Source organism: Arctopsyche grandis, chromosome 5, assembly GCF_051622035.1.
Source record: "Arctopsyche grandis isolate Sample6627 chromosome 5, ASM5162203v2, whole genome shotgun sequence".
In the NCBI taxonomy this organism is placed as follows: domain Eukaryota; kingdom Metazoa; phylum Arthropoda; class Insecta; order Trichoptera; family Hydropsychidae; genus Arctopsyche; species Arctopsyche grandis.
The window spans coordinates 17,039,838-17,066,405 of record NC_135359.1 but is presented as its reverse complement, the minus strand read 5'-3'; the positions used below and the strand labels follow the sequence as shown (position 1 = coordinate 17,066,405).

The 26,568-nt window shown below is 34.0% G+C and overlaps 1 protein-coding gene across 1 annotated transcript; it reads right to left on the bottom strand.

The window, feature by feature from the left end:
• Positions 1–187: 187 nt before the first annotated feature.
• stumps (DBB domain-containing protein stumps) lies at positions 188–24,686 on the bottom strand. Its single transcript, XM_077431726.1, has 13 exons — positions 24,197–24,686; positions 11,016–11,798; positions 4,370–4,487; positions 4,061–4,293; positions 3,827–3,987; positions 3,601–3,745; positions 3,370–3,521; positions 3,163–3,295; positions 2,879–3,069; positions 1,979–2,795; positions 1,829–1,906; positions 1,672–1,754; positions 188–1,591 (listed from the first exon to the last, which is right to left on the bottom strand). The coding sequence occupies exons 1-13, from the start codon at positions 24,204–24,206 to the stop codon at positions 1,274–1,276; spliced, it is 3,222 nt and encodes a 1,073-aa protein (XP_077287852.1). The 5' UTR covers positions 24,207–24,686; the 3' UTR covers positions 188–1,273.
• Positions 24,687–26,568: the final 1,882 nt, after the last annotated feature.

Here is a 26,568-nt window from a genome sequence, read left to right as displayed (position 1 = left end):
GCCACTAATTATAGTCATTATATTATAATAATAAAATAATAGTCTATAACCAAAAATTTTTGAATGTTTTGTTTTCATCTTTGATTTCTGCTTACGTAAATAATATACATAAATATATATATATTATATAAATTTATCCTGTGATTATGCCTTATTAGAAATATAAGACCAATAAAAGTGATATTTTTGGATTATTGAAAATTTTATTGTTCACGTTTAGTCATTTTTAACAAATTTACAATTGAAATTGTTTTTAATACACTGTATTTATTTTATATTGTTATGAAAATTCCTTCAAAATAAATTGTCACAAAACTGATACAGTTTGAATATATTATATGATCCTTTTGAAAAGTGAATTTCATCCCAATTATTCATATCGTATTGAATACAACTAACATTATACGGTGAAGCAAAACCTACTCATAAATTAGGAGATCATAATATAGGAAAAAAACATTATTATGAATAGCTTACAATTTTGCTTTCAAATTCATTCAACCAGTTTATTTAATGACCCGTTAAAATATACACATTGAGATTAATATTTATGAAAGACTAGATAAACTTCAGATCAGAATTTCATAAATTAATTGAATACATATTAATATATCTGACATCGACAATTTGAGGTAAAACATAGATATGTACATACATACATACATACTTTTAATATAAAATCATAACTACATACAAATATAGACAATAAAATTTTACACTTCGAAGCATTGTACAATAGATAAGAATATTTCGTAGCTGTTATTTTTAATATACATAAATCAATGTAAGGCACTTTTCGTTACTGTATACAATAACACGAAAATTCTATTCCTGAAATATACATTATTAATGTGATATTATACAATTACAATGATGAAATATATATGAAAATATAACAATACAACCTTAAGCAGTAATTTCATTTATTGGCATGAAAAAATGACATACATATGTATGTATATGAGCCAATTGTTTAAAAAAGTGAAACATTGATCTTAACACCCTTTGATTACATTTAGTTTTCGACAAAGTTATTTTTTACACCATACACTGCATGATTTGACGGTGGGTTTATATTTACATATTTATGTGCTTATGAATATGTATTTAAAATTAAACTATAATTTCAATAGTAGGTACATTTTATGGCTACGTGATTAAAGTTTAAACATTATTTGACTGTTAGCCGAAACAAACTCGCCAAATATTTCAAAGGAAAAAATGAAATAAATAATATATGTACATATAATCGTGTTACAATTCACATGTAAACTCATGCCGGTGACATGTTTATGTAATTGTGTTCTGCAACATTATTCAATTTTGATACGATTTTAATACAAGCTTGGTTATCGTAATGAACGTCTTGGAATGAGGTGGATGCTTCGCGCTCGTTTATTGTATCCATATGATGTTGAATTTTATAATCGTGTTTTAAAAAACTGGAACCGGGTGGATGATGAATTTTATTATCTTGGAACGAATTTCCACAAAGCGGTCTGGGTGGAGGTGGAATCAAATAATCATCCAACTCGTGACTATTCAATGACTGCTTTTCAGAGTCTTGGGCCCCCGTAATTTTTGTAAACATCTGAAAATTGAATGCAAAATATGTTTTAATTCGTTTGCTCTAATAGCGATGAATATTTATATTATATATCCATGAAATACCTTTATATCTTCATTGTCGGACTGTGTCCCACTTTCACCTATGCTCACACCACTTGCTGTGCTTAATCGACCAGAAGATGAACCTGTAAAGTTGGAATTGAAATTTTTAAGCTGTACAATAAGTTTAATATTATTTTTATAATGTATTAAAACTTACTAGATACACTGTGAACACTCAATCCACTGTTGGGTCTTTGTGAATTCGATGAAGATTCAGTATTAGCACCTTTTGCACCTGTAGAAAATAAATTGTTAGATGGAAAAAAAATTATAACTACAATTTGTAGTGAAATTGATATTAACTAACCTTTTGATTTTCCTTTAGAGAAGATTTTTCGCACCCTCTCGAATGGCGTTGGCCGCTTCATATCATCTTTAATCCGTCGTTGTAATTTGTCATATTCTTGTCTCATTTTATTCAATTGTTCTTGTTTTTCCTTCAAAGACTGCTGAGTTTCATTCCTATTTCGCCAATCCATAACCAACTTTTCTACTTCCGATATAGTAAATACGTTATTTTTAAAATCTTTAATAATTTCAGCTAATTCATCTTGGCCTGTAGGTGTCACAACTGAATGTGATTCTTGAGATGAACCAAACCCAACACTGGAGGTATGCGAATTTGCCCTAGTGATAATATTTGAACTAATCTGACTTTCATTAGGGTCAGCATTGCTGTGCAAATCTTTCGCAATGCACATAGGGTTAAAATCAGATCTATTTTTATTGTTTGCGGTGAGATTTATTTGCTTTGGCCTGTCTGAAATGGTGGCATTCACCATCTCCACTTTTCTATTGGACGGTTGTATCAAATAATCATGTTCAATAGCTTTCTGAATACTATTATCATTCATTGAAGGTTGATTGAGTCCAAAGTCATTCTGATAGAGCAATTCTTGTGCCACGACCGGGTGCTTGATAATCTTTTGATCTACATGTTTCAATTCCAATCTATGAAGACACTCCTCACTGAAGGGATCTGGTCGACTTGTATCGGGAGTTATTGGTGTTTTCGGTACTTTGAAACTACTAGTAGATTTACCACAAGGGTTTTCATTTGCTTCTGGAGATTCTTCACTCATATTCTTCAAATAATAGTACAAGTTGGAAAATTCAGTCATTTGCTATAAAAATAAAGAATTCAAATTAATAGTTTTTGTCCAAATGTAATACCTCTTAATAATTTTAAGTTTTTTTTTATTTTTACCATAAATCCGCTTAGTACTTTAGCTATTTCGGGAAATCCGTGGGCCTGTGCAAGATCGGCAGGAGTAAGGTGTCGAACATTTCTTGTATCGCAGGCTGCCTCACCGCCAGGACATTCTAACAATTGCCAACACAAACGTTCCAATCCAAAGCGTGCAGCAAAATGCAATAGAGTTGGATATTCATCTACACCTATGATTTATAACAAAAAAAACCATGTACTAAGTTTCTTCTTTCGTTAATTGATTAAATAAATAAAAAAAGCCTTGTAAAAATTACACTTACTTGTATTATTAATTTTACTACCAGCTTGTAAGGGCGATAACAAGAGATTAAAATGTGGTGGAATATTTTTTTGGAACGCTGTTAACATCCAACTATCAAGTTGATCTCTGTCAGTTGTCTTGAAGCCCAACGTCTAAAAATAGTAGCAACAATTTTAATTTTTTCTTATTTTGTGATAGATATGTACATATTTAGATTAAATATTACCTGGCACATGAATTCCAAGGGATTGTCACTTGCACGCAAAATTTGATCCAATTCTCGTAATCTGCTTTCGCATTTTATTTGTCGACTTCCACAAGACACTCCGTTTTTTTCAATTTTTATACAAATAAGCATTGAAACTTCCAGGCAACAATCTATTGATATTAAATATGAAACTACATAAATATACATTAAACATTGTAAATAAAAGAAAAGCGGCAAAAATAAGAATACCTGGTACGTCAAATTGAAGAGTGTAAGGATTTCGTCTTTTAAAAGATTTGATCGGAATGAGTGCACCCTTCTTCTCAAAGTGAACATTTATAACATCCTGGTTTGATAAAGGCTCATTAAGTAAAGCAATAACCCTGTTCTGACCCTGAAAATTTAAATACACAAATAATAAATTAAAAAATGTATTCGTGTAAGACAGAAAAATAATTAAAATTAAAATAATTACCGGTTTAATTTTCTTTGGAATGATTGAGAAGCTAGTACTTTCAACAACATTGCGAACCTTTTTGCTTAGAATATCTACAGCAGTGCTCAAAAAGTTGTCAACGAATGTATTATCTTGATTTTTCATCGCCATACGTTGCCATCGGTCGTAAGCAGGAAAAGCTAGTGTTTATGAAAAGCAAGTGTTAAATTGATTTACTTTATTTTTGTATTTAATTTATGTTTTCAAACAAACCTTTTTTGTGTATTTCTTTGATTGAATTGTCGTCCACTCCCAAAAGCATCGTTAAAACCTTATCCATTTGAAATGCAATTAACAAATTGGCAGCATCTGCATTCAATTGCTCTACATAATTCAGTAACTTCGGACACATGATCAGCAATTGTAGTTTGGCTTTAGAGAGTTGGTTTAATTTCGGATTGTCTGATATTTCTTCGGTTACTTCTTCAATATGCATGGATAAGATCCTAAATAAAATAATAATTTCATTATCACGTTCACTCACTGTACATAGTAGTTCATTTTTGATTTTATTTTACATACTTATAATGCTGTCTGGCCCGTTCTGACATCATTTTATCAAAGCATGATATTAGATATTCAGCCCATAGCTGGGCTTCGGGTGAATCCCTACAGGAAACGATGACTATATTCTCCATCTCTAAAATATAAACAAAACGATGATTTAAATTTTTGCCGAAAATATATACGTACGTTCGTACGATACAATACGTACATAAATAAATAACGTTGTAAACAAATTTGTACTTTATGACACTTCTTGAAACGATATCAGAAATGACCTTTCGAACTTTAGATGCCAGTTGTTGTCACTGACAATAAAGCATATTGTTATTTTAGAAAATACTGTAAACATTCGATCTATAAATACATATTGTAGAAATATTGAGTAATTACACAGTTCAAATACACATGTATATCATTCGAAAGAAAGATTTTCAAAGCAAAATCGGATACGAAAATTATTCAATGTGCATTCCATTGTACAAGTTGGGCGTCAAGGTCCCAACTGATTTGAAAACATATTTAATATTCCCGAGTCGATCGAAGCCAGATAAAAAAAAAATCTGCATATTCACATACACTTTTTCGCACAGAAATTATACTTATTTAACTTCCACACATACATGATGGCATTCAAAGTTTCAATAATAATTGATTCGTAACTAATTCTTGAGTTTGATCCAAGACGTATGTATGCACATGATGCTTCGAATTTGATTATATTTGAAAAAAACGAATCGTGTACACGATTCAAAAGCAAATCATAAAATCACAACACACAAAGTGTGAGGAGCATTCACCTGAAACCACGTTTTAGTGTTTACTTTTTAGCTAAACAAGTCAAATGAAAATTACGCACAAGTTTTGTTCTAAAAGCCAGTAGTCAGGGGTAAACCCCACCGTTACGAATGCGAACGGGTTCAACGGAACGGAGCGCGCGATTTTGATTGCGAGGGTAAAATACGACTTTTTAAACTTAAAAAGTTACTTCAGATCGACGAATCCAACGCAGATCGACGTTGTGGCCGTTTTGGTGTGAATCAAATCCGGGGAAAAGAAGTGGCAGCGAGGGTGAAGTACAAAATGATACGAAATCGCGTGCGAAGGAGACGATGAGCTGACCGCGTTGTGACGAACCAACTGCTTGGTGCGCAAAGCGAAAAGAAGGAGCGGGGCAGAGAGATGGCGCCGTGGATGTGGCGGGGAAGGCGCACGCGGCTGAAATGTTGATGGACTTGGAACCACCACAAAAGGAGTTGCTGAACTGCGATCGACGATAACTGCCACTTCGGTAACCCACCGGTGAACCTTCCTTCCAGGAATATTGATAACGATAACGACCGATATGACCCATGCCTCGACAACAAATTACGAAATCAACGGTCGCTGTTTTAGCCACTGAGGGAAGGGAGTTTGAAGACAATGAACTGGATAAAAAAGAAATGCATGCGATGATATATCACATACATACGTTTGCAGTCATGCACATGGACAATTCGAATAAAAAAAATTAGATTAGTATATAATATAATACCGAGGCATCGCTGAGAAGGACTCTTTGTTGAGAAAATAAATGCATTCCGCAAACTTCAATGAAGCATACAGTGATTCGGGAAAAGTTTTCTGAATCATATTACATACTACATAGTAGGGAGATTTATCAGTTTCAAGCTCAATAAATAGGTTTTTGAGCTCTTTTTCCTATTATGCTGTAGATTAACATTAGAATAATATAATTAGAGCCCGGATAACCAAGGTGCCGCTTATTGTTCAAACGTTGTAAATGCATTGTTAAAGGTTTGTCGAACCTTTTTTACAATGCATTTACAACAATGAGTGGCACCTTGGCTATCCGTACTCAAAATATAGGTTCGGTGATTACTAGTCACCGGACCCAGAAGGTGCCGCGTATTGTTCAAAGGTTGTAAATGCATTGTTAAAGGTTTGCCGAACCTTTTTTACAAAGGATTTACAACAATGGAACAATGGATAGCACTGTGACTATCCTACATCAAGTGATTACTAATCAAATGTGAACCAGTCACAGGGCAACCGGTCGCTCTAGATCGGTCACACGTGATCACTAGAGGTAGGATAGCCAAGGTGCCGCTCATTGTTCCATTGTTGTAAATCCTTTGTAAAAAAGGTGCGTCAAACCTTTAACAATGCATTTACAACATTTAAACAATACGCGGCACCTTCTGGGTCCGGGGTTTAGTGATCACCCGTCACACTAAAACTGGTCATGAGAAAACTGGTCACACCCTAAAACTGGTCAGGAGAAAACTGGTCACACCCTAAAATCGGTCACGAGAAAACTGATTGACCGATTTTAGGGTGTGACCAGTTTTAGTGTGACGGGTGATCACGTGTGACCGATCTAGAGCGACCGGTTGTCCTGTGACTGGTTCACATAGTCCGTTTACCCTAAATATAATACTATGATTACTAACCAAATTAAATTAAATTGTGAAATAGAAAATGATCAGTAGATCAGTAGCTATTAAAATAGATATATGTAAGATGTATTGTGAACATAATTTCGTAATAATGTTTATATATAATGTAATAATGTTCACAATACATCTTATATCTATTTGAATAGCTACTGATCTACTGATCATTTTCTATTTTACAATTTAATTTAATTTGGTTAGTAATCATAGTATTAGATTATTCTAATGTTAATCTACAGCATAATAGGAAAAAGAGCTCAAAAACCTATTTATTGAGCTTGAACTGATAAATTTCCCTAATAGTATGTAATGTAAATGTAAAGCATTTAAAAATCAAAAATCAACAATACATGAACCAAATTTACGAGTATTTGCCTATTTTACGAGTATTTTTGTCTGAAATCGTGTTTGACTTTACCGATGATACTTGACTTTTTACTAGCTTATTTTTTTACAAGGTTCTTTTATATTTCACTTCGTAATAACTACATTCTTCCTATCGTTTTGAAACTTTGCGCGGATTGGTCAACGATGGACATTTAAATCGATTCTGATGAAAAATAATCGTAATAAACACGTCTAAACGCGAAAACACACAGCGATGAACGGCACATCGTGTGCATGGCTCCCCGCTGTGGGTGGTCTCCTACATTTCTTCAAATATGGGATACACCGTTATCGATCACTGTCAGGCAATGATAAATACAAGAATAAAATTTACCGAAAACACCCCAGAGGGTCATTTCGGGGCGGGGCGTGCTTAGCGTTCCATGAATATGTGCAAGGCACAGCACATTTTTTACAATGTTTAAAAGTATCTAAAAAAAACACATGCCACGTGCACCGCTCTGTATTTTTTTGCCCTAAGATTGCGAATATTTTGAAGACGGTGAAGTTTGATAGCTAGTAGCCTTTTATTTGACTTTTTTCTTATCAAATCATCTTCTGGTTCGGTTATTATTCTGCACAAAGCGATCTCGCACACGTCACTTAAATCTCGATCACGGAACATCTGGCATCCGAAATTCCATCCATTGAGAGTAACCCACGCGAACTATCTACTATTTGTACTATTTGTTTTTGTAACTCTCTTAAACGCCACCATATTGGGCAGTTCGTTGTTTGAGTTTGCATTTACGTCTTCAGAAATGAAATAAGAAAAGGCTAAATTCGCTTTTTATCAAATGTACAAATGTATGCGCTGAGCCATTCTTTGATAGCAATTACATCACATATTTGAAGCGCAAACATGAAAATTTTTAGAAAGGGTAAATAAGGAGCAGGTTTACAATTGTGTATATATATATGTACATAATGCGTTTTGCCAGTGATGGCGTATGGATGTGAAACTTGGACACTGAACGCCAAGATGCTACATAAAATCCAATGCACTCAAAGAAGTATGGAACGCTGTATGCTTGGCATAACGAGGAAAGACAGAAAGCGGAACACGAGGGTGAGAAGTATGACAAGGGTAGTGGACATAGTGGATAGAGTGAAGAGATTGAAATGGCAATGGGCGGGTCACGTAGCTAGGAGGATGGACGAAAGGTGGACAAAAGAAGTGCTTGAATGGTACCCGAGAGAATGCAAAAGGGTAAAAGGAAGACCGCAAGGAAGATGGGTGAACGAAATTAGGAAAATGTGCGGGGTGAGATGGATGAGTGTTGCGCAAAACAGAGACGAGTGGAAGCGTGTTGGAGAGGCCTTCATCCAGCAGTGGATGGCGAATGGCTGTAAATGATGATCTATAGTCCAAAAATTAGAGCGGGTCAATACGTACAATGGATTGGATGCGACATCCATAAAGTGTCATCATTGAAATATATAGTGACAGGAGCGACTTCTCTTGAATAGCTAGTACTAAAAAACGGACAGTATTTTATATAAATTAATAAATATGGTTGATCATATACGTATGTACATCGATTAAGTTCTAAAATAAGTTTAACGTCATATGTACGTATGTATGTATTTATTTAATTACAAACGGTTAAAATTAATTTCAAGCGAAATAATACGCATGTAACGAGTTCAATTATCTCTCAACTTTGTAAAATTATTGGCGGTCAGTTTGATAGTCCGAAAAGATTTATCTTTATTGAGGAAATGGGTCGACTATAAAAACACAAAGAAAGATAGCCACCCTGACGAGAATTTCATTAGACTAAACATTGTTCATCATATCTAATATATAGCATATTTAATTTACCAAAGCACTATAGAGCACACGCATATGCTGTTAAAATGGCAGTTGAATTATTTTACTTAGTTAGAGCTTTTAAGCCATTAAAATTTTTTCCACCAAATGAGTGAATATACAACGTCAACATCCATTGAAAGTGTGTAGTTGTATGTAGGTATTTTTACATAGATATATACCAAAAAGGCCTAACAGGTAAACCCCAATGCACCTTCCTAGCCAATTACAAACATTGCAGCATTTTTTATTATATAAATCGCTGAATTTCGAGATGTTGAAGAACACGAAATTAACTATTAACTATATGATGAATTAATCCATAGAGACATGTATGGATTTAGACTTGTAGATAATTTTTTACATATTGTACGTAAATCAAATTTCGATATCGGTGACATAGCGGGTGGGATGGTATTTGCCAATTTTATAGAGGAACCGTTTCAACAATGAAACCAGATAAATTGGCAAACTCTGATAGGAAACGATCGACTTGGGGTCACAAATATCAAAGTCTGACCAGCAGCATTAAAGATTAGCATGGGATCGAACCCGGTAACCTCTCGGTTCTAAACATAAACGCAACCACCGAGCCACACTGCTGGCTACATTTTAAAAATTGTAAAAAAAATAGGAAAAAAGAATTTAAAATTAAAAATAATTACATAATACAATTGAAAATATTCGTTGTTTGAAATATTGAGAGTTGAAATCATCAAGCAAAACAAAAGATTTGTCTCAGGAGTCTGAAACCCCATAGCACTGATCGGGGGGCATACACCCAATGCAAATAAAAACTGTCTCACACTGTAGCACAATTCTGATATGTATGTAAATAATAGTTTCTTAAGTAAAGATGCCCTAATAGTAGATATAAGTACTTATTCTAAATGCCCTTAACTGATGTCACATCAGTGATGTGACATCACAATTCCAGTAACTGTATTCTGTTTCATAGTAGTTTTTTGTAAAACTATTTATTAATTATTTAGGCATATGTATGTACGTAGTTTGTAATGAATGTAGATGAGCAACACGTGGCAACCACTAATTTCATTTCACAGTTTAAAGGCAGACATAATTAAAAATAATCCAGACTGTAAACAGGAAAACAAGTGCCGTGAAATACAGGAAAGAAAATCCCAACACGTGTTATACACATAAAAGTAAACTGTCAACGACAAAGAATAGCGTTAGTCAGAGCTTTCACGACTACCTCTTGGATTGCCGATTTCAGAGACTTGGTATAAAGTAGAGGACGAACTTGGACAAAAATGACTTTGGGATATTATCATTTCATTAAAATTTCACCGTCAAATTCTCCTTCCGTCGTCATTTGCGTATGTTTAAATTGAAGTTGGAGCGAATCAATTGTGCATCGGTACAAACTTCAAAGCGACTAATCGTCCAGTTTGACCTCTCGCTCTTCTTGGGTTCACTTCTGATCAAAATGCCTTCTGCCCGAGCTCTCGCAATAGGGTTTTGTGCATTGTCTAATCTAAACAAATGTTAATGATTAAAATTGACTCATCCAACTTCCGGCGGGCGTTTCGATTGAGTAGTAGGTATGCGATAATATTGATTTGCAAATATTGATTGAAAGTGGCCCCACCTTTCGATCTACTATTTTTAAACGAGACGAGAACCAGACTCATCGGTAGCATAATAAGCACTCGAATAACTCTGTGGTTCATAAGGTAAACCGTTGAGCAGTTCGTTCCAGATAGAGACGACTGATGGGTTTGGAGAAGGTACTCTCTTGAATTTGATCTGCGGAAGCGATGAATTTTATTGAACATCTTCATGGTTTTTGTGGTAAAAAAAATATATAAAAACACTAATTTTAGAAAGTATCTAAATCGGTGACTCCGAAACCCATGAAAAACTAACTAAATATGAAATACAATGTTGTAATAGTATACAATATTGTCTCTGAATGAAGGAAAGTTAATATTTGAATTATATGCAACAAAGTGTACATCAGAAAGCTGCCTATTCCAAATATTACCTTTAGTGCTGGGACAGCGAGACCTCTTCTTCTTGTGCGGTGATGTGGTAGAAATTGTGCTAATAGGCAACGGTGGATCATCACAATGAAGAGTGGTAACTGGATGTGACTTCTTATTGCTCTTGATCGGACTGCTTGAAGAGCACACAGGAGATCCATCAGTGGTTGCTTTCGGTGCTTCAGTTTTGGGTACCTCGCTTGGTACTGACGTGACTTTGAGCAAATTCTTCGTGGGAACTCTGTCCTTGGCGAAGTACGCCCCTAAAGAATGCCTCCTCCTACCACTACCGGAAAGAGGCATAGTATAGAATACATCGTCATTGTCGGAAGACTCCTGACTTTTCTTTCTAGCCAGATGGCGGATGTCCGAAGGATTCCTCGAGTGGGCAAAACGTCGGTGAGAGCGAGCGCTGAACATGGAAGCGTGATCTGCTGGTGCTATATCAGTCGGACGTGGCTCTCCAGCCAAGATGGATTGCGCATCTTGGGAACAGGTCGCGTTCGCAGATAAAGATCTCAACAATGACCTGAAACTCCTTCTTGACGAATCAGAACGCGAAGATTTGAAACCGTTCGGCACTAAGTAATGATTGCTGGATGAAACATCTGAATATGTGAGTGATTCTTCTATCGAATTCGAATCACTCTTAATCCTCCTGGGAAATTGATTGATTGGAACGACATTGCTTGGACACGAGGAATCATCTTTAGAACCAGCCACATTGCCAGAAGTACGATTTTGCTTCGAAGTTCCACTCGTCACGGAAAAGTACGAAGGATTATCTGTAAACAAAAAAGTTTGTATTAGAATAGAATCAATAACTGATAAAAACATTAAATTGATTGATATTGTGTACAAACAAATTCGTTAAAGCTCTTGTTAAGCAAAAATTGAAATATGTATCAAATATTTCACCTATTCACGAAAAGTACGATTCAGAACCACCATTTTAAATTAGATTTAGTTCAATGTTGAATCACTGTAAAAGTTACTGACAATTTAATTTGTTACCATTTACTTTTGTACAAAAAAGATTCGTGGAGTTAGCAGAATAGAGCTACATCCAATGACCCAATGAGTATCTTCTATTATATAATATCACAACATGGTACAAGTCAGACAAGAGAGCATTTCTCATATTATTTCTAGCAAGCATCATTATCACATCAGATCAGGCGACACAGCGTCAATTGGACACATCCAGGTACACGACACAGATACGCCTCGAGCTCATATGCTTTCTTCGACTACCCAACATCACATCACCATCAAAACAAGGAGTTGCATAAAAGCGACCGGTCGCGTATGACGCGCCAATGCCAAAAGATCCGAAGCGATAATGCGATACGAATGCAGTTAGCCAAATACGAAAAGTGATAACCAATAACAGTATTCTCCTGCGAGGTGCCATTAACATTGAAGCAAGGCTCAACAACCGTTCCTCGTCAAGCGATGACAATCAAACGACCGTAAACGGCGACAAATTTCCGCTCGCACCGAGATTCTAAAATGGCTCCCATTGTTTCAAAACTTTCTACAGCCACACATGAATATATCTCAGATTAGCGATCGATGAAAATAAAACAGCGTGTGATTCACAAAATGCCAAAACACGTCGAGCGCATCGAATCAGAAGTAAACTTGCCAAGGCGGCTAAAACGTATAAAAGCTTTTCGAGGAAAAGTGCAGGAGCTAGCGGTCGAGTTACTCAGAAATTGGAAGGTATCAAGATAAGGTCATATTTATCGCATTTATAATGAGAAGCTCCATCTTATTCCAGAACATTCTCAGAAAGGAACGGTTGCACTCAAATTTTAATAATTTACATACATTTATTATACTTAGTACAATTCAACTTTTATCATTTGTATATCAGTATATGGATACTACTCGACAACTTTTTAAAAAGTGGAAAAATAGCCCAATTAAAAAAAAGATTGGTTATATTTAATTTAATTCGAAACAATAATACGCGAACCGAAAGTGATAACAGTGTAATTCATATGTAACTGTAATTCACAATTCAGATGCAATATGATTATTTATAAAAATTTTTTTTGAAGAATCTGATTCACAGTCAAATTGGTCTATGCCAATATTTTTCGTATTAATGTTACGCCGCACAGTGTGACCATTTGCAGATCTGCCTAGACATTCACGATTTCAATATTTTCCTAAAAAACTATAAATATCGTCGTTTTATATCGTTTAATATCTATACTTTGATGTGCTATTAGTAAAATTTTATTTAGTAGTGTCAAAAGTCCTTCACACTTGATCAAACTTGTGGCTCATGGATATGCAACGAAATAGATTTGTACTGGGTCTGTTTATATCTTCCAGATTGGAGGTCAATATTGGTCTAATCGAAAGCTTTATTGATAAATTTTTGATTAAATAATTCTCAAAAAAGTTTTCTCTGATATAAAAGATTTTTAAAAGTAGACCTCTACTCGATTTTAATAAATTATTAAAGTTGAGCTATTCAACTATAAGAAACTGCAAACATTTGCCACAAAATCTTCATTTTTTACGTTAAACTTGTATCTTTATTTTGTCAATTGCTACACCGATAAACAAATTTCGAACTTTCTTGTATCATCATCGAAACGCAACTTTTCTGATATATTTTATCCCACTGATTACGAATATGGTAATTAAATATATATCAATCGTATTGTTTTTCTACGTAATGTAACCTCAATTTTGTGCGAAAGTAAACTACCACTTCCGGTTCACAGCTTTGTATTAAAATCTCCCAATATCTGAACCCTTATATTAATTCATCAAAAATAAATTTTCAGCTTATTGTGTGCTACAGTTTTTGAGATATAGCGTTTTTAAAACAAAGTTCGTGCGTGTCTAGGCAAATCTGCAAACGGCCACACTGTGCGCTGGTTAGCAATTTCTGACCGAGCTGACCCGTTAGTTATATGTATGTACTCATAATTTATGGAACTACATACGTATATTTAGTGTACCAATTGAGATGTCTTCGTATAACTTCAGCTGTTGAAATATAAATTAATCATTCCAGATTTTGATTCATGAAGATTTGAGCACAACAGAAAATACGTACATAAAAAAAAGTACCAAAACTTCCAGCGCTGCAAAAAACTCACGTGCACAGCTGATTCCCCATGTGTACAAAACCAGCTTTGCTCAAACAACATACCAAAGTTTTGCAGTCTGCGATTAATATAAAAGAATATAGACATATGCATATGTATGTATTATTCCAGCTGGCATGAGGTGAAGCAGAAGTGAAACCAGAAGGGGCTGGTAGGTGTTTTGGGTGTGATTTGTATTCAAAATATGGGTGCTAGCAGCAGAGGGACCAAATGCGTCGTTCCGGCACATGTTGGGATCAGCCGCCTCATCCGGTGTATTCTGAACGCGTGCTCCAGGGGTAGCAAATTCCAAAAAGCAAACGACTCAAAACGACATCCAAAACAATCAAAAAATAATACATAACAATGATATGAAACTGTAGACAGTTTGACGTTTTACTTATATTTTTTCCAATTCGAAATACACATCTGCCGTAAAATACATTATTCATTGTAAAATCATTTTGATGTCATTAATTATGGTTGTATATTTTTATTATAGGCTGACCCAGTCAACGAACAACATAACCATTAAAAGAGCTGTTATATTCTATTAAGGAGGTAATTTGCTAGCATAATTGATATAAAAAAATGGTTAGCAATTACACTTCTTGAAGGAATTAATTGTGTGCATCTTTCTTATGTGTCGAAATAAATTTATATAATGAACACTAGACTAAAAATGTCACTTAACTGAAATAAAACAATCCAAATTAAATTATTTCTTTTGAAAGAGGATTCAATTTCAAATAATGCTCACTATGTACACCAATTTAATGGTGATCAGATAAATGCACTCAAGAGAGCCGCACTCTCGAGACATCCAAATTTTCAAAGATGCTCAAGAAGAACTAACGCAATATAATTTCACAAAAAGTTGTCAAAGCGTATTTTTATGTCATCCGAGTGCTTTTGCCCAAAAAATGAGTTCACTATTGTCCATCTTATTTTTTGCTCTCTGGCTTTGTAGGACAATAGTAACTGAAAATAGTTAGCCCCGTTTCTTGGGAAATGGAAACATCACCGCCGAAGACTAGTCCTAACCCTTTTTTGTGGAATTGTATTGCGTAAGTTCTTCTTAAGCGCCTTTATACTAAGCCAATTGTTAAGACATTCCAATAATCCAAGCCAATATTCGTCTCGTATATCATCTTGGCTTAGTGTCATCTTTTAAAATTGTCCTCGTGTAAACGCAGCATAATGCATGATAGTATGACTGTCATAAGTAGAATACGGATAGCCAAGGTGCCACTAATTGTTCAATTGTTGTAAATGCTTTGTAAAAAAGGTTCGGCAAGCCTTTAACAATGCATTTACAACATTTGAACAACGAACGGCACCTTGGTTATCCGGGCTTTAGTCGTAAGTAAAGCGAAGCGCCGGCTCGAAATAAATGGCTTTCTTTTGTCAATTTCTATTCTTAACTGTTTTTTGCTCTCTAGAGCAAAAAAAAGGTTAACAATAGAAATTGACAAAAGGATCCCGTTTCGGCGCATTCGTCCGCCGAAGACTGGTCATTAGCAGAGCTCGGCGGGCGAGTTGCCGCCATAACATAACAATAGACCTCTAGATTGTCCGAGAAAGCAGGAGAGCAAAAAAATGGTTGACAATAGAAATTGACAATAGTGAAGCATTTTTTTAGCCGTCGAGCATCTTGTCCGCCAGTCTCGGATCATAAGTGAAGGGCGGCTAGTCGAAATTTATTCCGACTATTACTAACGTTCCATTAGTGTTCCGACCAAGAGAGAAATATAGAAGAGGCTTCTAAAAAAGCACAGTTTTTCTAAGAAATTAACAATAGTGACCCCTTTTTTGTGCCAAAAGCAACTGACGTTAGCAGATGTCTAATCTAAGTAACGGCAGCTTTTATATTCTTTGGACATTGCAGTAGTCTAGTTGAATTTTATGCATCATATTAGTTTGAAGAAAGAATACCTTTCGACACATTAAGCAAACTAGTATTTATTTCGAAATATTTCCAAAGCAAATGAAACGTTTTACCAGTAAGTAAGTTTTAAAGTGATTATTTTTCGCGAATCCACAAGTTGCTGTATATCAGGAAGAATGGGAGATATCATAAAAAAAATTGATATTATATATTTAGAAATTGTACGTAATATTACATAAACATAATAATGAAAGCATCTGCTGATTTGTCTGGCAGGTCGATGAGACACAGTGACGTCAGGGTGAAACGTACACACTTTGGCTGATTTTTTTGAAAAAACATAAAAATCTACACGAGTGCAAAAGATTTTCTATTTTTTTTTGTTATAACTTAAACTGCTTTGATTTTACTTGAAACTTTAACAAATTTGGTCAAGCGATTCAATACCGTCAAGGGCACAAAACCGGAAACATGAAACTTCACATCCGTGCCAAATTTGTTGCGGCATTCATTTGATATTATTTTTTTGTTTATTTTCGCTTCAAAACAAGAAATAACTAAGTATACTAAAAATAATTGGACCATAATTAGCAGACTAGTCATATGATGAATACAAAAAAGAATTTCTAATGACTGTTATTCAACCGAAACAATATAAAAGATCTTGTTGACAGATCAACTTACGAGTTCAACTTCCAAATTGTAAACCAAAAGAATACAAAGTTTAATCCATATTAGTTTTACCTTAGTTATGTTCAATTACATAGGTGGTGAGTCAGTACCGGTCTACTACCATAAAAAGAAAAGTTGAAAATCCCTGCAACAACAACTTCCTCCAGCGACAACATAAACAACGGGGAGAAAGACCAAAGATGAAAATAGCCAGAAATCAAATATTGCGCGCACGTGGCCCAAGTCCGATTAACCGGCAAAACGAATTATCCGGTTACTTGCAAATTCGACAATTGTCGATAAAAGTAAATACTTTGTATACAGATGAAGTAACAATAACACAAAGCCGCCTGGTCTTTGATTTTGGTAGTACGCACCTACGCCCAGAATATTAATTTGTGCCTTCGGATACATAACGCTCGTTTATCCGGCACTTAATCGCCTAAAAAATATAGCCACAGAAACGCACTTGCGCATTGTGATGCCACACTCGTTTTATGTGAAAGATGTGTACAGGAAACGATCCGTCAATGACCAGGTAATGATAGGACAACCGGATAGTAATAGTCGAACAAGGCGGGATAGTCAAAATTCATATGTATATGAACTTGGCAGCTACCATAAGTTCATACTCCTGGGTGGTAGGTATCTACTGTTATGCCTACGAAACTCTGACACATTCAATTGAATGCTTTGAATCACTTTAACAAGAATTGGAAATTCCCTGAAAGCAAAGCTATATTTCAACTTGTTACAAATATCAAAACAAGAATACCTAGTTTATTTGCCAATGGCAAACATACGTAAACCATTGAGTTGTGGGAATTGACGGTTGTATAGACAAACATGCAATCTTTTTATTATTAAGAAAATAAGGGATCTGTAACTTATAAGTTATGACAATATACATACATAAAAGGATACGATCATGACAAACATAGAAATGGATTTATTAACCATTTGCAACATTGCGTTGGGTATGTACATACGTACGTGCATCGAAATGTTTACAATCAGAATGCATGCATTTATTTCGATGCCATTTCAGGAAACCGCACTTTTTGTGCACGCGTGACTTGCCATATCTTATGACGATTTTCCAAAATAAATATTTATGACAAAAAGAATCCCGGATCCGATCGTGTCATCTCGTGCGAACCTTTGAAGTGCATTTTTTGCTACCCTTATTTACATATGATGCACATTCTTTGTTTTTTTTCCAAGAAATAAGATTGAAGTACATATGTATAAAACATACTTCAATCGTTATCATTATTTTCACGTAAATTATCTACTGTGTGTACATACATATACATATATGTATGTATATACATTATTTTTTAATGATGAATACTTAAACAAAAATATGCATACATATTGGAGTCACATTTAAATAGGATGGCAAATAGAATTTGTCTCAACATGTCAAAGTATAATAAATGTATTTTTTTATGTACCAGGGTTGCAAAATTAAAATTAATAAGAGCACTAATAAGTAATGATTTCAAGAATATTTTTCGGGGAAAAAGGTAAGCAAAAACAGTATTTTTGTATCGTGGACATTGAAAACCAGAATGATGCATAAGGTACAATGAATTTAAATAAGTGTGGAATGCTGTATGCTTGACGTTCCACACTTCAAGGATATAAAATGAAATATCTAGGTGAGAATTATCACACGTGGAAATCCCCCCGTTTTTATCGCACAGCCTTACTTGGTGACGTCATACCGAGTCCCCTTGTAACCTGTTCGCACATACGTAAGTTTGTAAGTGTCACGGCACGCCACTAGTTGATATAATGGTGAGAGTAAAGAGATTGAAATGGCAATGGGCGAGACGCGTAGCTAGAAGGACGGTGGGTGAACGAAAGAAGTGCTCAAATGGTACTCGAGAGAATGTAAAAGGGTGCAAGGAAGGCCACATGGGGAACGGGTGGATGAAATCAAAAAAAATGTGTGGAATGAAATGGATGAGAATTTCCCAAAACGGAGAAAAAATGGAAGCCTTCATCCAGCAGTGGATGACGAATGGTTGTAAATGATGATGACGACTTTCATTAATATGCAAAAGTATCCAGTTATGTTAGAATAAAATTCGTATTATATGTAACTACTAGTTTTACCCGTCTTCGCTCGGTATTTGTAATATAAACCACTTAAACAAGGCTAATCTAATAGTTAACATTTTATTAACTTAATTTGAATAGTTTTATTATAGTTGAATATTCATTTATTTTTTATTAAATTTAACGTCACGGATTCTACGACCCAAAGCTTACATATGTACATATGTAAGAAATTAAATATATATTATACTAGTTGTTTTACCTGGCTTCGCTCAGTATTTGTAATATAAACAGCTTAAACAAGGCGAATCTAATAGTAAATATTCATTTGTTTTTTTATTAAATTTATTTGAATCGAAAAAAATATCAAATCATCATAGAAACTTTGTTTTGTTTTCGATGTTCCCAAACAAAAATACTTACAATCATACAAAGTCTCTTTCGAAATTATATATTAGATGTATAATAATGAAGTCACTAAAGAAATTGAAATTGTAGTGAAATCACTCATATATGTAGTCATATAACAAGTTTGATAGAACTTTGCTGTTTTATTATAAGCTCACACAAACTAAAATATTTGAAATTGGATTAGAATTATACATATTCCCTTATATTATATACTAGTGGTTTTACCCGGCTTCGCTCGATATTTGTAATATAAACCGCTTAAGCATGGCCAATCTAATAGTAAACATTTTAAATTTATTTGAATATTCATTTGTGTTTCTACGAACCAACAATAGTTACATACAAAGTCTCTTTCGAAATTATGTATTAGATTATACATATTCCCTTATATTATATATGTATGTATGTAAATGACATAAAAAATAAATCAAAACTCAGCATTGAGCACTTGTTCCTTGAGCATTGAGTGAGCGGTGTCTACAGTTAAATTAATCAGAGTTGTCACGTGAAGTAGTTTAGCAATTGGTCATAGTAGGGCATTCTCAAATCGAATCACAGATTTGATTCACTACCATCAATCTCCCCATCGCCACTCAGTTTTCTGGCGAGCATTATTTGTTGGTTTTGGCCCAATGAAGGGAAGTCCCTTTCAATACCAATTGGCTCGATAATTTACCCATAATTGAACCGAGACATACGGGTGTATTCATTTTTTGTACAAGTATACGAAACAATCGCCAACGGTCACCAAAATCCAAGCCCAGCATTCCTAAGCTTTTTTGCCTGTTTACATACATTTTAGACCTTTCCAAGAAAAAGTGCACGAAATTGCGCGATGATGCAAGGGGTTCTTGTCATAGATATATGTACTTGAAAATCTAAACCATTGTGACCATTGAAGTAGAATGGGGAATGAAGTACATTATACTTCAATGATTGTGACATTACAGCTCATTCTACCGATGGTGCTAATGAATACATTTTGCATCGAAATTTCACAAGCAATAAGAGTTCAATAACCACGAATTATCGATCTATTTATGAAATGCTAACACGTGGTAGGTGTAGTAGTGAAACGGCCCATGTTTGTTTTGGAATATCGCATCCGATATCCGGGACGCGTTTTTCGTCGTAAAATCGTAAATTTTATCTGGAATTTTATTAGCGACGATACATGCTGTTCTCGACGAATGAAATATTAGGCAGAAGAGCAATAATTATCACGAGCCGCCATAAAAATACACAAAATATACCGAGACGCGTGAAAAACACGTTAATATGAAAAATTGATATAATGAATCTCGAAATAAATTCCACTCCAACGTCAAATATTCCCCGGGTTAATGAGATCATTTCTTCAAGCAAAATTATGGTAATCATTTGTTAGCAAAGGAAGTTCAAGTATGTATTATAATTAACCTTCCTGTGTCGTTGTCCTGGAAAAATGCGTCGTCCAATTTTTCTTTTTATTCTGTATAACATAAAAAGCATTGTCTGCACTAAAACAATCGATGAATTAAGTACATACATACAAGTAATAAACGTTTTTTTATAATTTTGAAGTAGACTTTGAAAGCTTTGGAATCCGATACTGCATCATAAGCTATTCAATTGATGTTGCATAGTTGCAATCTCAACAAGTATACGTGACAAAATAATATTTTATCATACATATGATACTTGCAGTATATTATTACATATCACTTTTATTCGTTATTTTATCAATTTGTCACTTTGAAAATGTCTAATCGCAAGACAAAGTCCTATCAACAATAGATAACAACACATGCATATATGTATGTATGTACATATAATTTGATATTGTTCATCAAAGAACTACGCATAGCCATTTTATGTACGCAAAGCAAATAAAATATGCAGGTATAAAAATAAAATTTCACCATTTCCATTAACTTTATGGCTTCTTCTACGAAAGCTTTTACACATCTGTTGAGGATTTGGCCAGTTTGGATGCATCAATACCGGTTTGTCCTTGCTTATTTTGGGATTTTACGTTATTCACTATTATTATCAACTATTTTTGACTAAAAACAGTCTTGAGTGAGAAATTCCAAACGTACATAAAAGCTTATTTATTGGCTAAGATTCTAAATTTGATTCATTTACTTTACATTGGATTCCAAAATGTATGTATGTACTTATATTCAGCATAGACTGAAACGTTTGAATGTCAAACATGAAAGTTCAAATATATGTACACTATGCTTACACATAATAAGTCTGTATTAATCAGAAGATAATTATAGTCAAAAATCGAAGAGAAAACATTTGAAATGATAAATATCATTCGAATAAAGTTTAAAAGATCATAAAGTAAATAATTTTTATTCAAGTTTCTCAAAAACTAGTATTATCTTTGTGAATTTGTAGAAGTGCATGTTATAAAGAAATAAATATATAAAAAGATTTCTGTTTTTAAATATAATATATATATATATATATATATATATATATATATATATATATATATATATATATATATATATATATATATATATATATATATATATATATATATATATTTATACACTAGCACTATACAATTTAAAATACTTCTAGCAAAATCAAAGTAGTTACTTACAATAAAAATACAAATGATTGCTAAAAATTTCATGCCAAATTTGAATACACGAAATATCAATGGATGAAATATTATATTATCAATCTTAAGAAAAATCAACCTCGAGATTTCGACAGATTTTTTCTACATAGCATCGATCTCGAATCACGTTTTCGTGGTGTTCATTTTTATTTCGAAACAATACTATATCTTCATAAATATTCCCTGGAGATAACAAAAATTCGTATCATTTTTCAGAATTATCGATTGTGATACATTCACGGTTTGTATCAGTTCCTTGAACGGCCTGATGTTCCCTGAACGGTCTCAAATGTACAAGATTGGAACATTTTTAAATTTGCACAGCGACCAAAAAGGGCGTGCAAGGAATTCGCATCGTTGGCGAATTTGAACCCACCTCGGTAAAATTAATCCGACGAATTAACCGGTCAAATGTGGTTTATTTACAGCCGAGCGCAGGAAACGCGAGTGGCCCCCGACACGTGCCACCGCTGAACACGTGCAATTTTCCGATAATATACGAAAACGAAAAAGTGCATACCTACGAGCGTTTTATTTGCGTTCGTAGCGAATTTGACCCAAAGTCGCAGATGCCGCGATTTTACGAAAATACATAGTGGACAGACAGTATATCGGAACGATGACGAAAACACAACGCACGCACACACACACTTAACCTTCAGCTATAAATTTAATGTACACAAACATAGCATCTATGATGTTGTTATGTAAAAGTTGTACACGCATACATGTATTTTTTTAGTTTTAGATTGACTGAAAACTTCATCGAATCGGTAAAACAAACAAACAAGCTTACACATTTTAACAAGTTAACAGCTGTGAGAATCTACTCGTATTTAGTACGCATACGTTGTTAACTTTAGGAGGGGTTACTTTTAACGTCTTTCGAAACGAGAGTTTTAAATATAAACTGAGCTTTTTTTACATACACCCACAACATTGAATGCGTAAAATTTCGGACTATTTTTAAATTATTAAATAAATATTTTTTGTAGAATTAAATATAAAGTTTTATTTATTCCAGTGGCTCCCGAGCCGCATGCGGCTCTCAGAATCACATGTTGTTTACGTAGATATACGTATCATTTTTATGAATACAATTATTATGTATGTACATGTCATAAACTTTGTTACCATCTGTATATTCCATTGTATTTTTTGGCCAGTTTTTTTATTTCACCACGTTCATAATTCTATAATTTCAATTGTAGATCTATTATTATTAGTCACATTTCAGATCTGTTGTATTTCAAATGGCCCAAAACTCAAGTAATGTTTAAACTGCATACATACTACGACTATATATGTATATATGATCCATAATTTTCTAATTGATTTTAAGATATTTGGATGTATTATATTAAAAGTCTCTAAAATTTTAACTTAATCTGAATTAATAATATATAAAATGTGATTTAGAACTTTTTAAACACTATTGTTTTTTAACCGGCTTCGCTCGGTATTTGTAATATAAACCGCTTAAACATGGCCAATCTAATAGTAAACATTTTATTAAATTTATTTGAATATTCATTTGTTTTTATATTAAATTGAACATCACGGATTATACGAACCAAACAAACATACATACATACAAAGCCTCTTTCGAAATTACATATATACTAGATTTATAATTTGATATGGTGCGACTGTCGGGATCTGTTAATTTTCGATTTTTACAAGCTTTTTATTCTTGTTTAGCTCCTAGTTCAAAAAAGATTCCCGGCCACTGATTTATCTATATATATAAAAGATGAATTTAAAATTAAATAAATTTTTAACTACATTATACATAAGCAATCATATAATGTTTTGAAATCCGAGAGCCGAAAATTTTGTTTTTAATTAAGTTAACAGTATATACATACATAGTGTTGTTGGGGATGTATGCAGATCGTAGTATTGTATAGGTAACTTATCTATACAATACTATAATCTGCATGTATACCCCAACACTATGTATAACACTTTTAACTAAATTATCTAAGATAATAAATAAAAAATAAAAAAAACAGCCGAAATCTTCAAAAGATATGGCATGGAGGCAACCATATTGAAAAAAAACAACAACAAAAAAGCTTGTAAAAAGAATGTGTTTTGCTAATATTTTGTTTGTTTTTGAAAACAATGTAATAATGCCACTATCTAAAGAAAAATTGCTTGACTTTTATTGCAATGGAGTATAAAAAGAAAACATTTCGATATATATATATATATATATATATATATATATATATATATATATATATATATATATATATATATATATATATATATATATGTATGTATATATAGAAGAGTTTGAATATAAGCGTAAGAATACATAAATAAGTTTGAGAACGAGAGTTCACCACTGATGAAAAACAGACGGCAAAAGAGGGTGAATGAAGATATAGGTGGTGTTATTACCGAGAGCCATGGCGCATCCGGCCGCTACACTTCCGGTGCAAACCAGATCACTGCAACTTCAGGTGCCAAACTTCGACATCGAGGGGTCGCAGCCTCCCTCACCAGCACGGAAACTCGGTGTTGTGGAGCAGATGGAGCACCAACAACGAGACCCCCCGACGAAAGCTCACGGTAGACTGATTGTGTTTCGTGAGTAGCAACTCGCAGCTCGCACGTGTGTCAGCACGTGCCACTACCTCTGCCCCTTCTGTCTTCTGTGCACTCTGTTTCTGCTCCTGCCGCATCCCGCTCCCTCTCCTTCTCCTTCTCCTTCTCCACGATTCTCCTGATAGGGTTTCCTGATAAGAATGCAGTCTGCAAAGCGCACTACAGACGCTGCTACTCCTCGACACTGCCAGTGTCTCGTCGTTCTTCACTGACGAGTCACGAGACTACTATAATACTGTTCCCGAAATTATGTTTTGAGCTCTCTGCCCGCCAAATTCTGACTATTTTTATAGATCACGCCGAATTACCGAGTCTGACATCAGCTGATTTTCCCGCTACTGCAGGTCTGAGCAAACTTTTTCGATGGTGCCACGTAAAGCAGTATGTTGACTTTTTTCCATATACATACATATGTATGTAGTATATCGACTAGTCAAAATTTGTATTATGGTATTTTTTTTTTTTTTATTCTCATGTTTCCGGTCATAGTGTCGATTTGGGGCAACTCGTTAAGTTACTACGATCTAATTTTTTTACTTTTGAAATAAATTAAATGAAGAATGAATGGGCTGCGATTTAAATATTATCAGGAATTTCATAATTTATTTGTTATCATAAAAAAATAAATTCCAACATAAAAAATAAATGATAAGTTATCATTTATTTTTTAAGTTGGAATTTATTTTTTGTGGGTGAAAGCATCCTGACCGCCCAAGTCTGGTTATTAGTTATCATTGACAACTAATACCCAGACTTAGGCGGTCAGGATGCTTTCACCCACAAAAAATCGTGCACTGTTGTCAACCTTTTTTTGCTGTCTTGCTTTGTAGGACAATAGTATGTAATTGACAATATTGAATCATTTTTTGTGCGTAAAAGCATCCTGGCCGCCTATTTCTGCTATTAACTAGAGATCAGCGGTGGCGTTTCCATTTCCCAGGAAAGAGGGTTGACTATTGTCAATTACTATTACTAAGCTGGAGCAAAAAAAAAGGCTGACAATGGTGAACTCATTTTTTTGTCTAAATAGAAACCGACCGCCGCCCCTTACTAATAACTAGAGGTAGGACCAAAAAAAGCAAAAAAGCATAGTTTTAAGCATGTTAGAAATTAACTATAGTGAACCATTTTTTGTACGAAAAGCAACTGCGCTTAGTCTGGTAATAACGAAACAATTTAATTTGACGAACTGAACTGCTTTATATCTTTCAACATTTTTCTTTTATTCCAGAAAATAATTGAGCTGAAATTCTTAAAATTTTTACTGAAATTCGTGATAGAAAATTTGAAATTCCATCTTAATTTCAACAAAAACAAAACCAGAGATCAGGAAACGGTTTACAAATCGACCAAATTCTTCAAAGTACATAAATTTTTTTTTATTGCAAATTATTGTATAATAAATAAACTTTTATCATGAATACGATTATACCTCATGAGTAAATCCCAGACCCTGAGGGGGCCCTTTATTGTTCAAATGGTGTAAATGCATTGTTAAAGGTTTGCCGAACCTTTTCTACAAAGCATTTACAACAATTGAACAATAAACGGCACGCTTCCGGTCCTACTTCTACTCATGACTAGTCACCGGAGCCTGAGGGGGCCGTGTATTGTTCAAAGGTTGTAAATGTATTGTTAAAGGTTTGCCGAACAATGGATGGCACTGTGACTATCCTACCTCTACTCATGACCATGAGTAAGCTTCGGGTAAATGCTAAATGGGTTCTCTTTGAGTTTCAATATAAATTAACAAAAGGAACCAATTTAGCACGCTAGGGCGGCGACCTGCTCCGACTACACCACTGTTAATAACATTTGTATATATTATATAAGAAATATTAATGCATTTTGGCACAGATTGTCAATTTAAATGGACACGAAGTCTAAATCGAGCAGAATAAAAAAAAAGAAACATTTCATATTGTCTCAAAAAATAAACTAATAATTTTTCATTTGATAAATATTAAACACAAAATTAATTAAATAAACAAAAAAAAATTAAATATGTATAACAAATTGATTCTATAAATATAATTTGAAGATATTGACCATTGTATAGTTCACCAGCATTATGAATTATATCAATTGTGTATGTATTTTTCATTTCTTTAGGATTGATACATAAATCTAAAGCGGCAACGAAAAAGAACTATGATTTCAAGAAC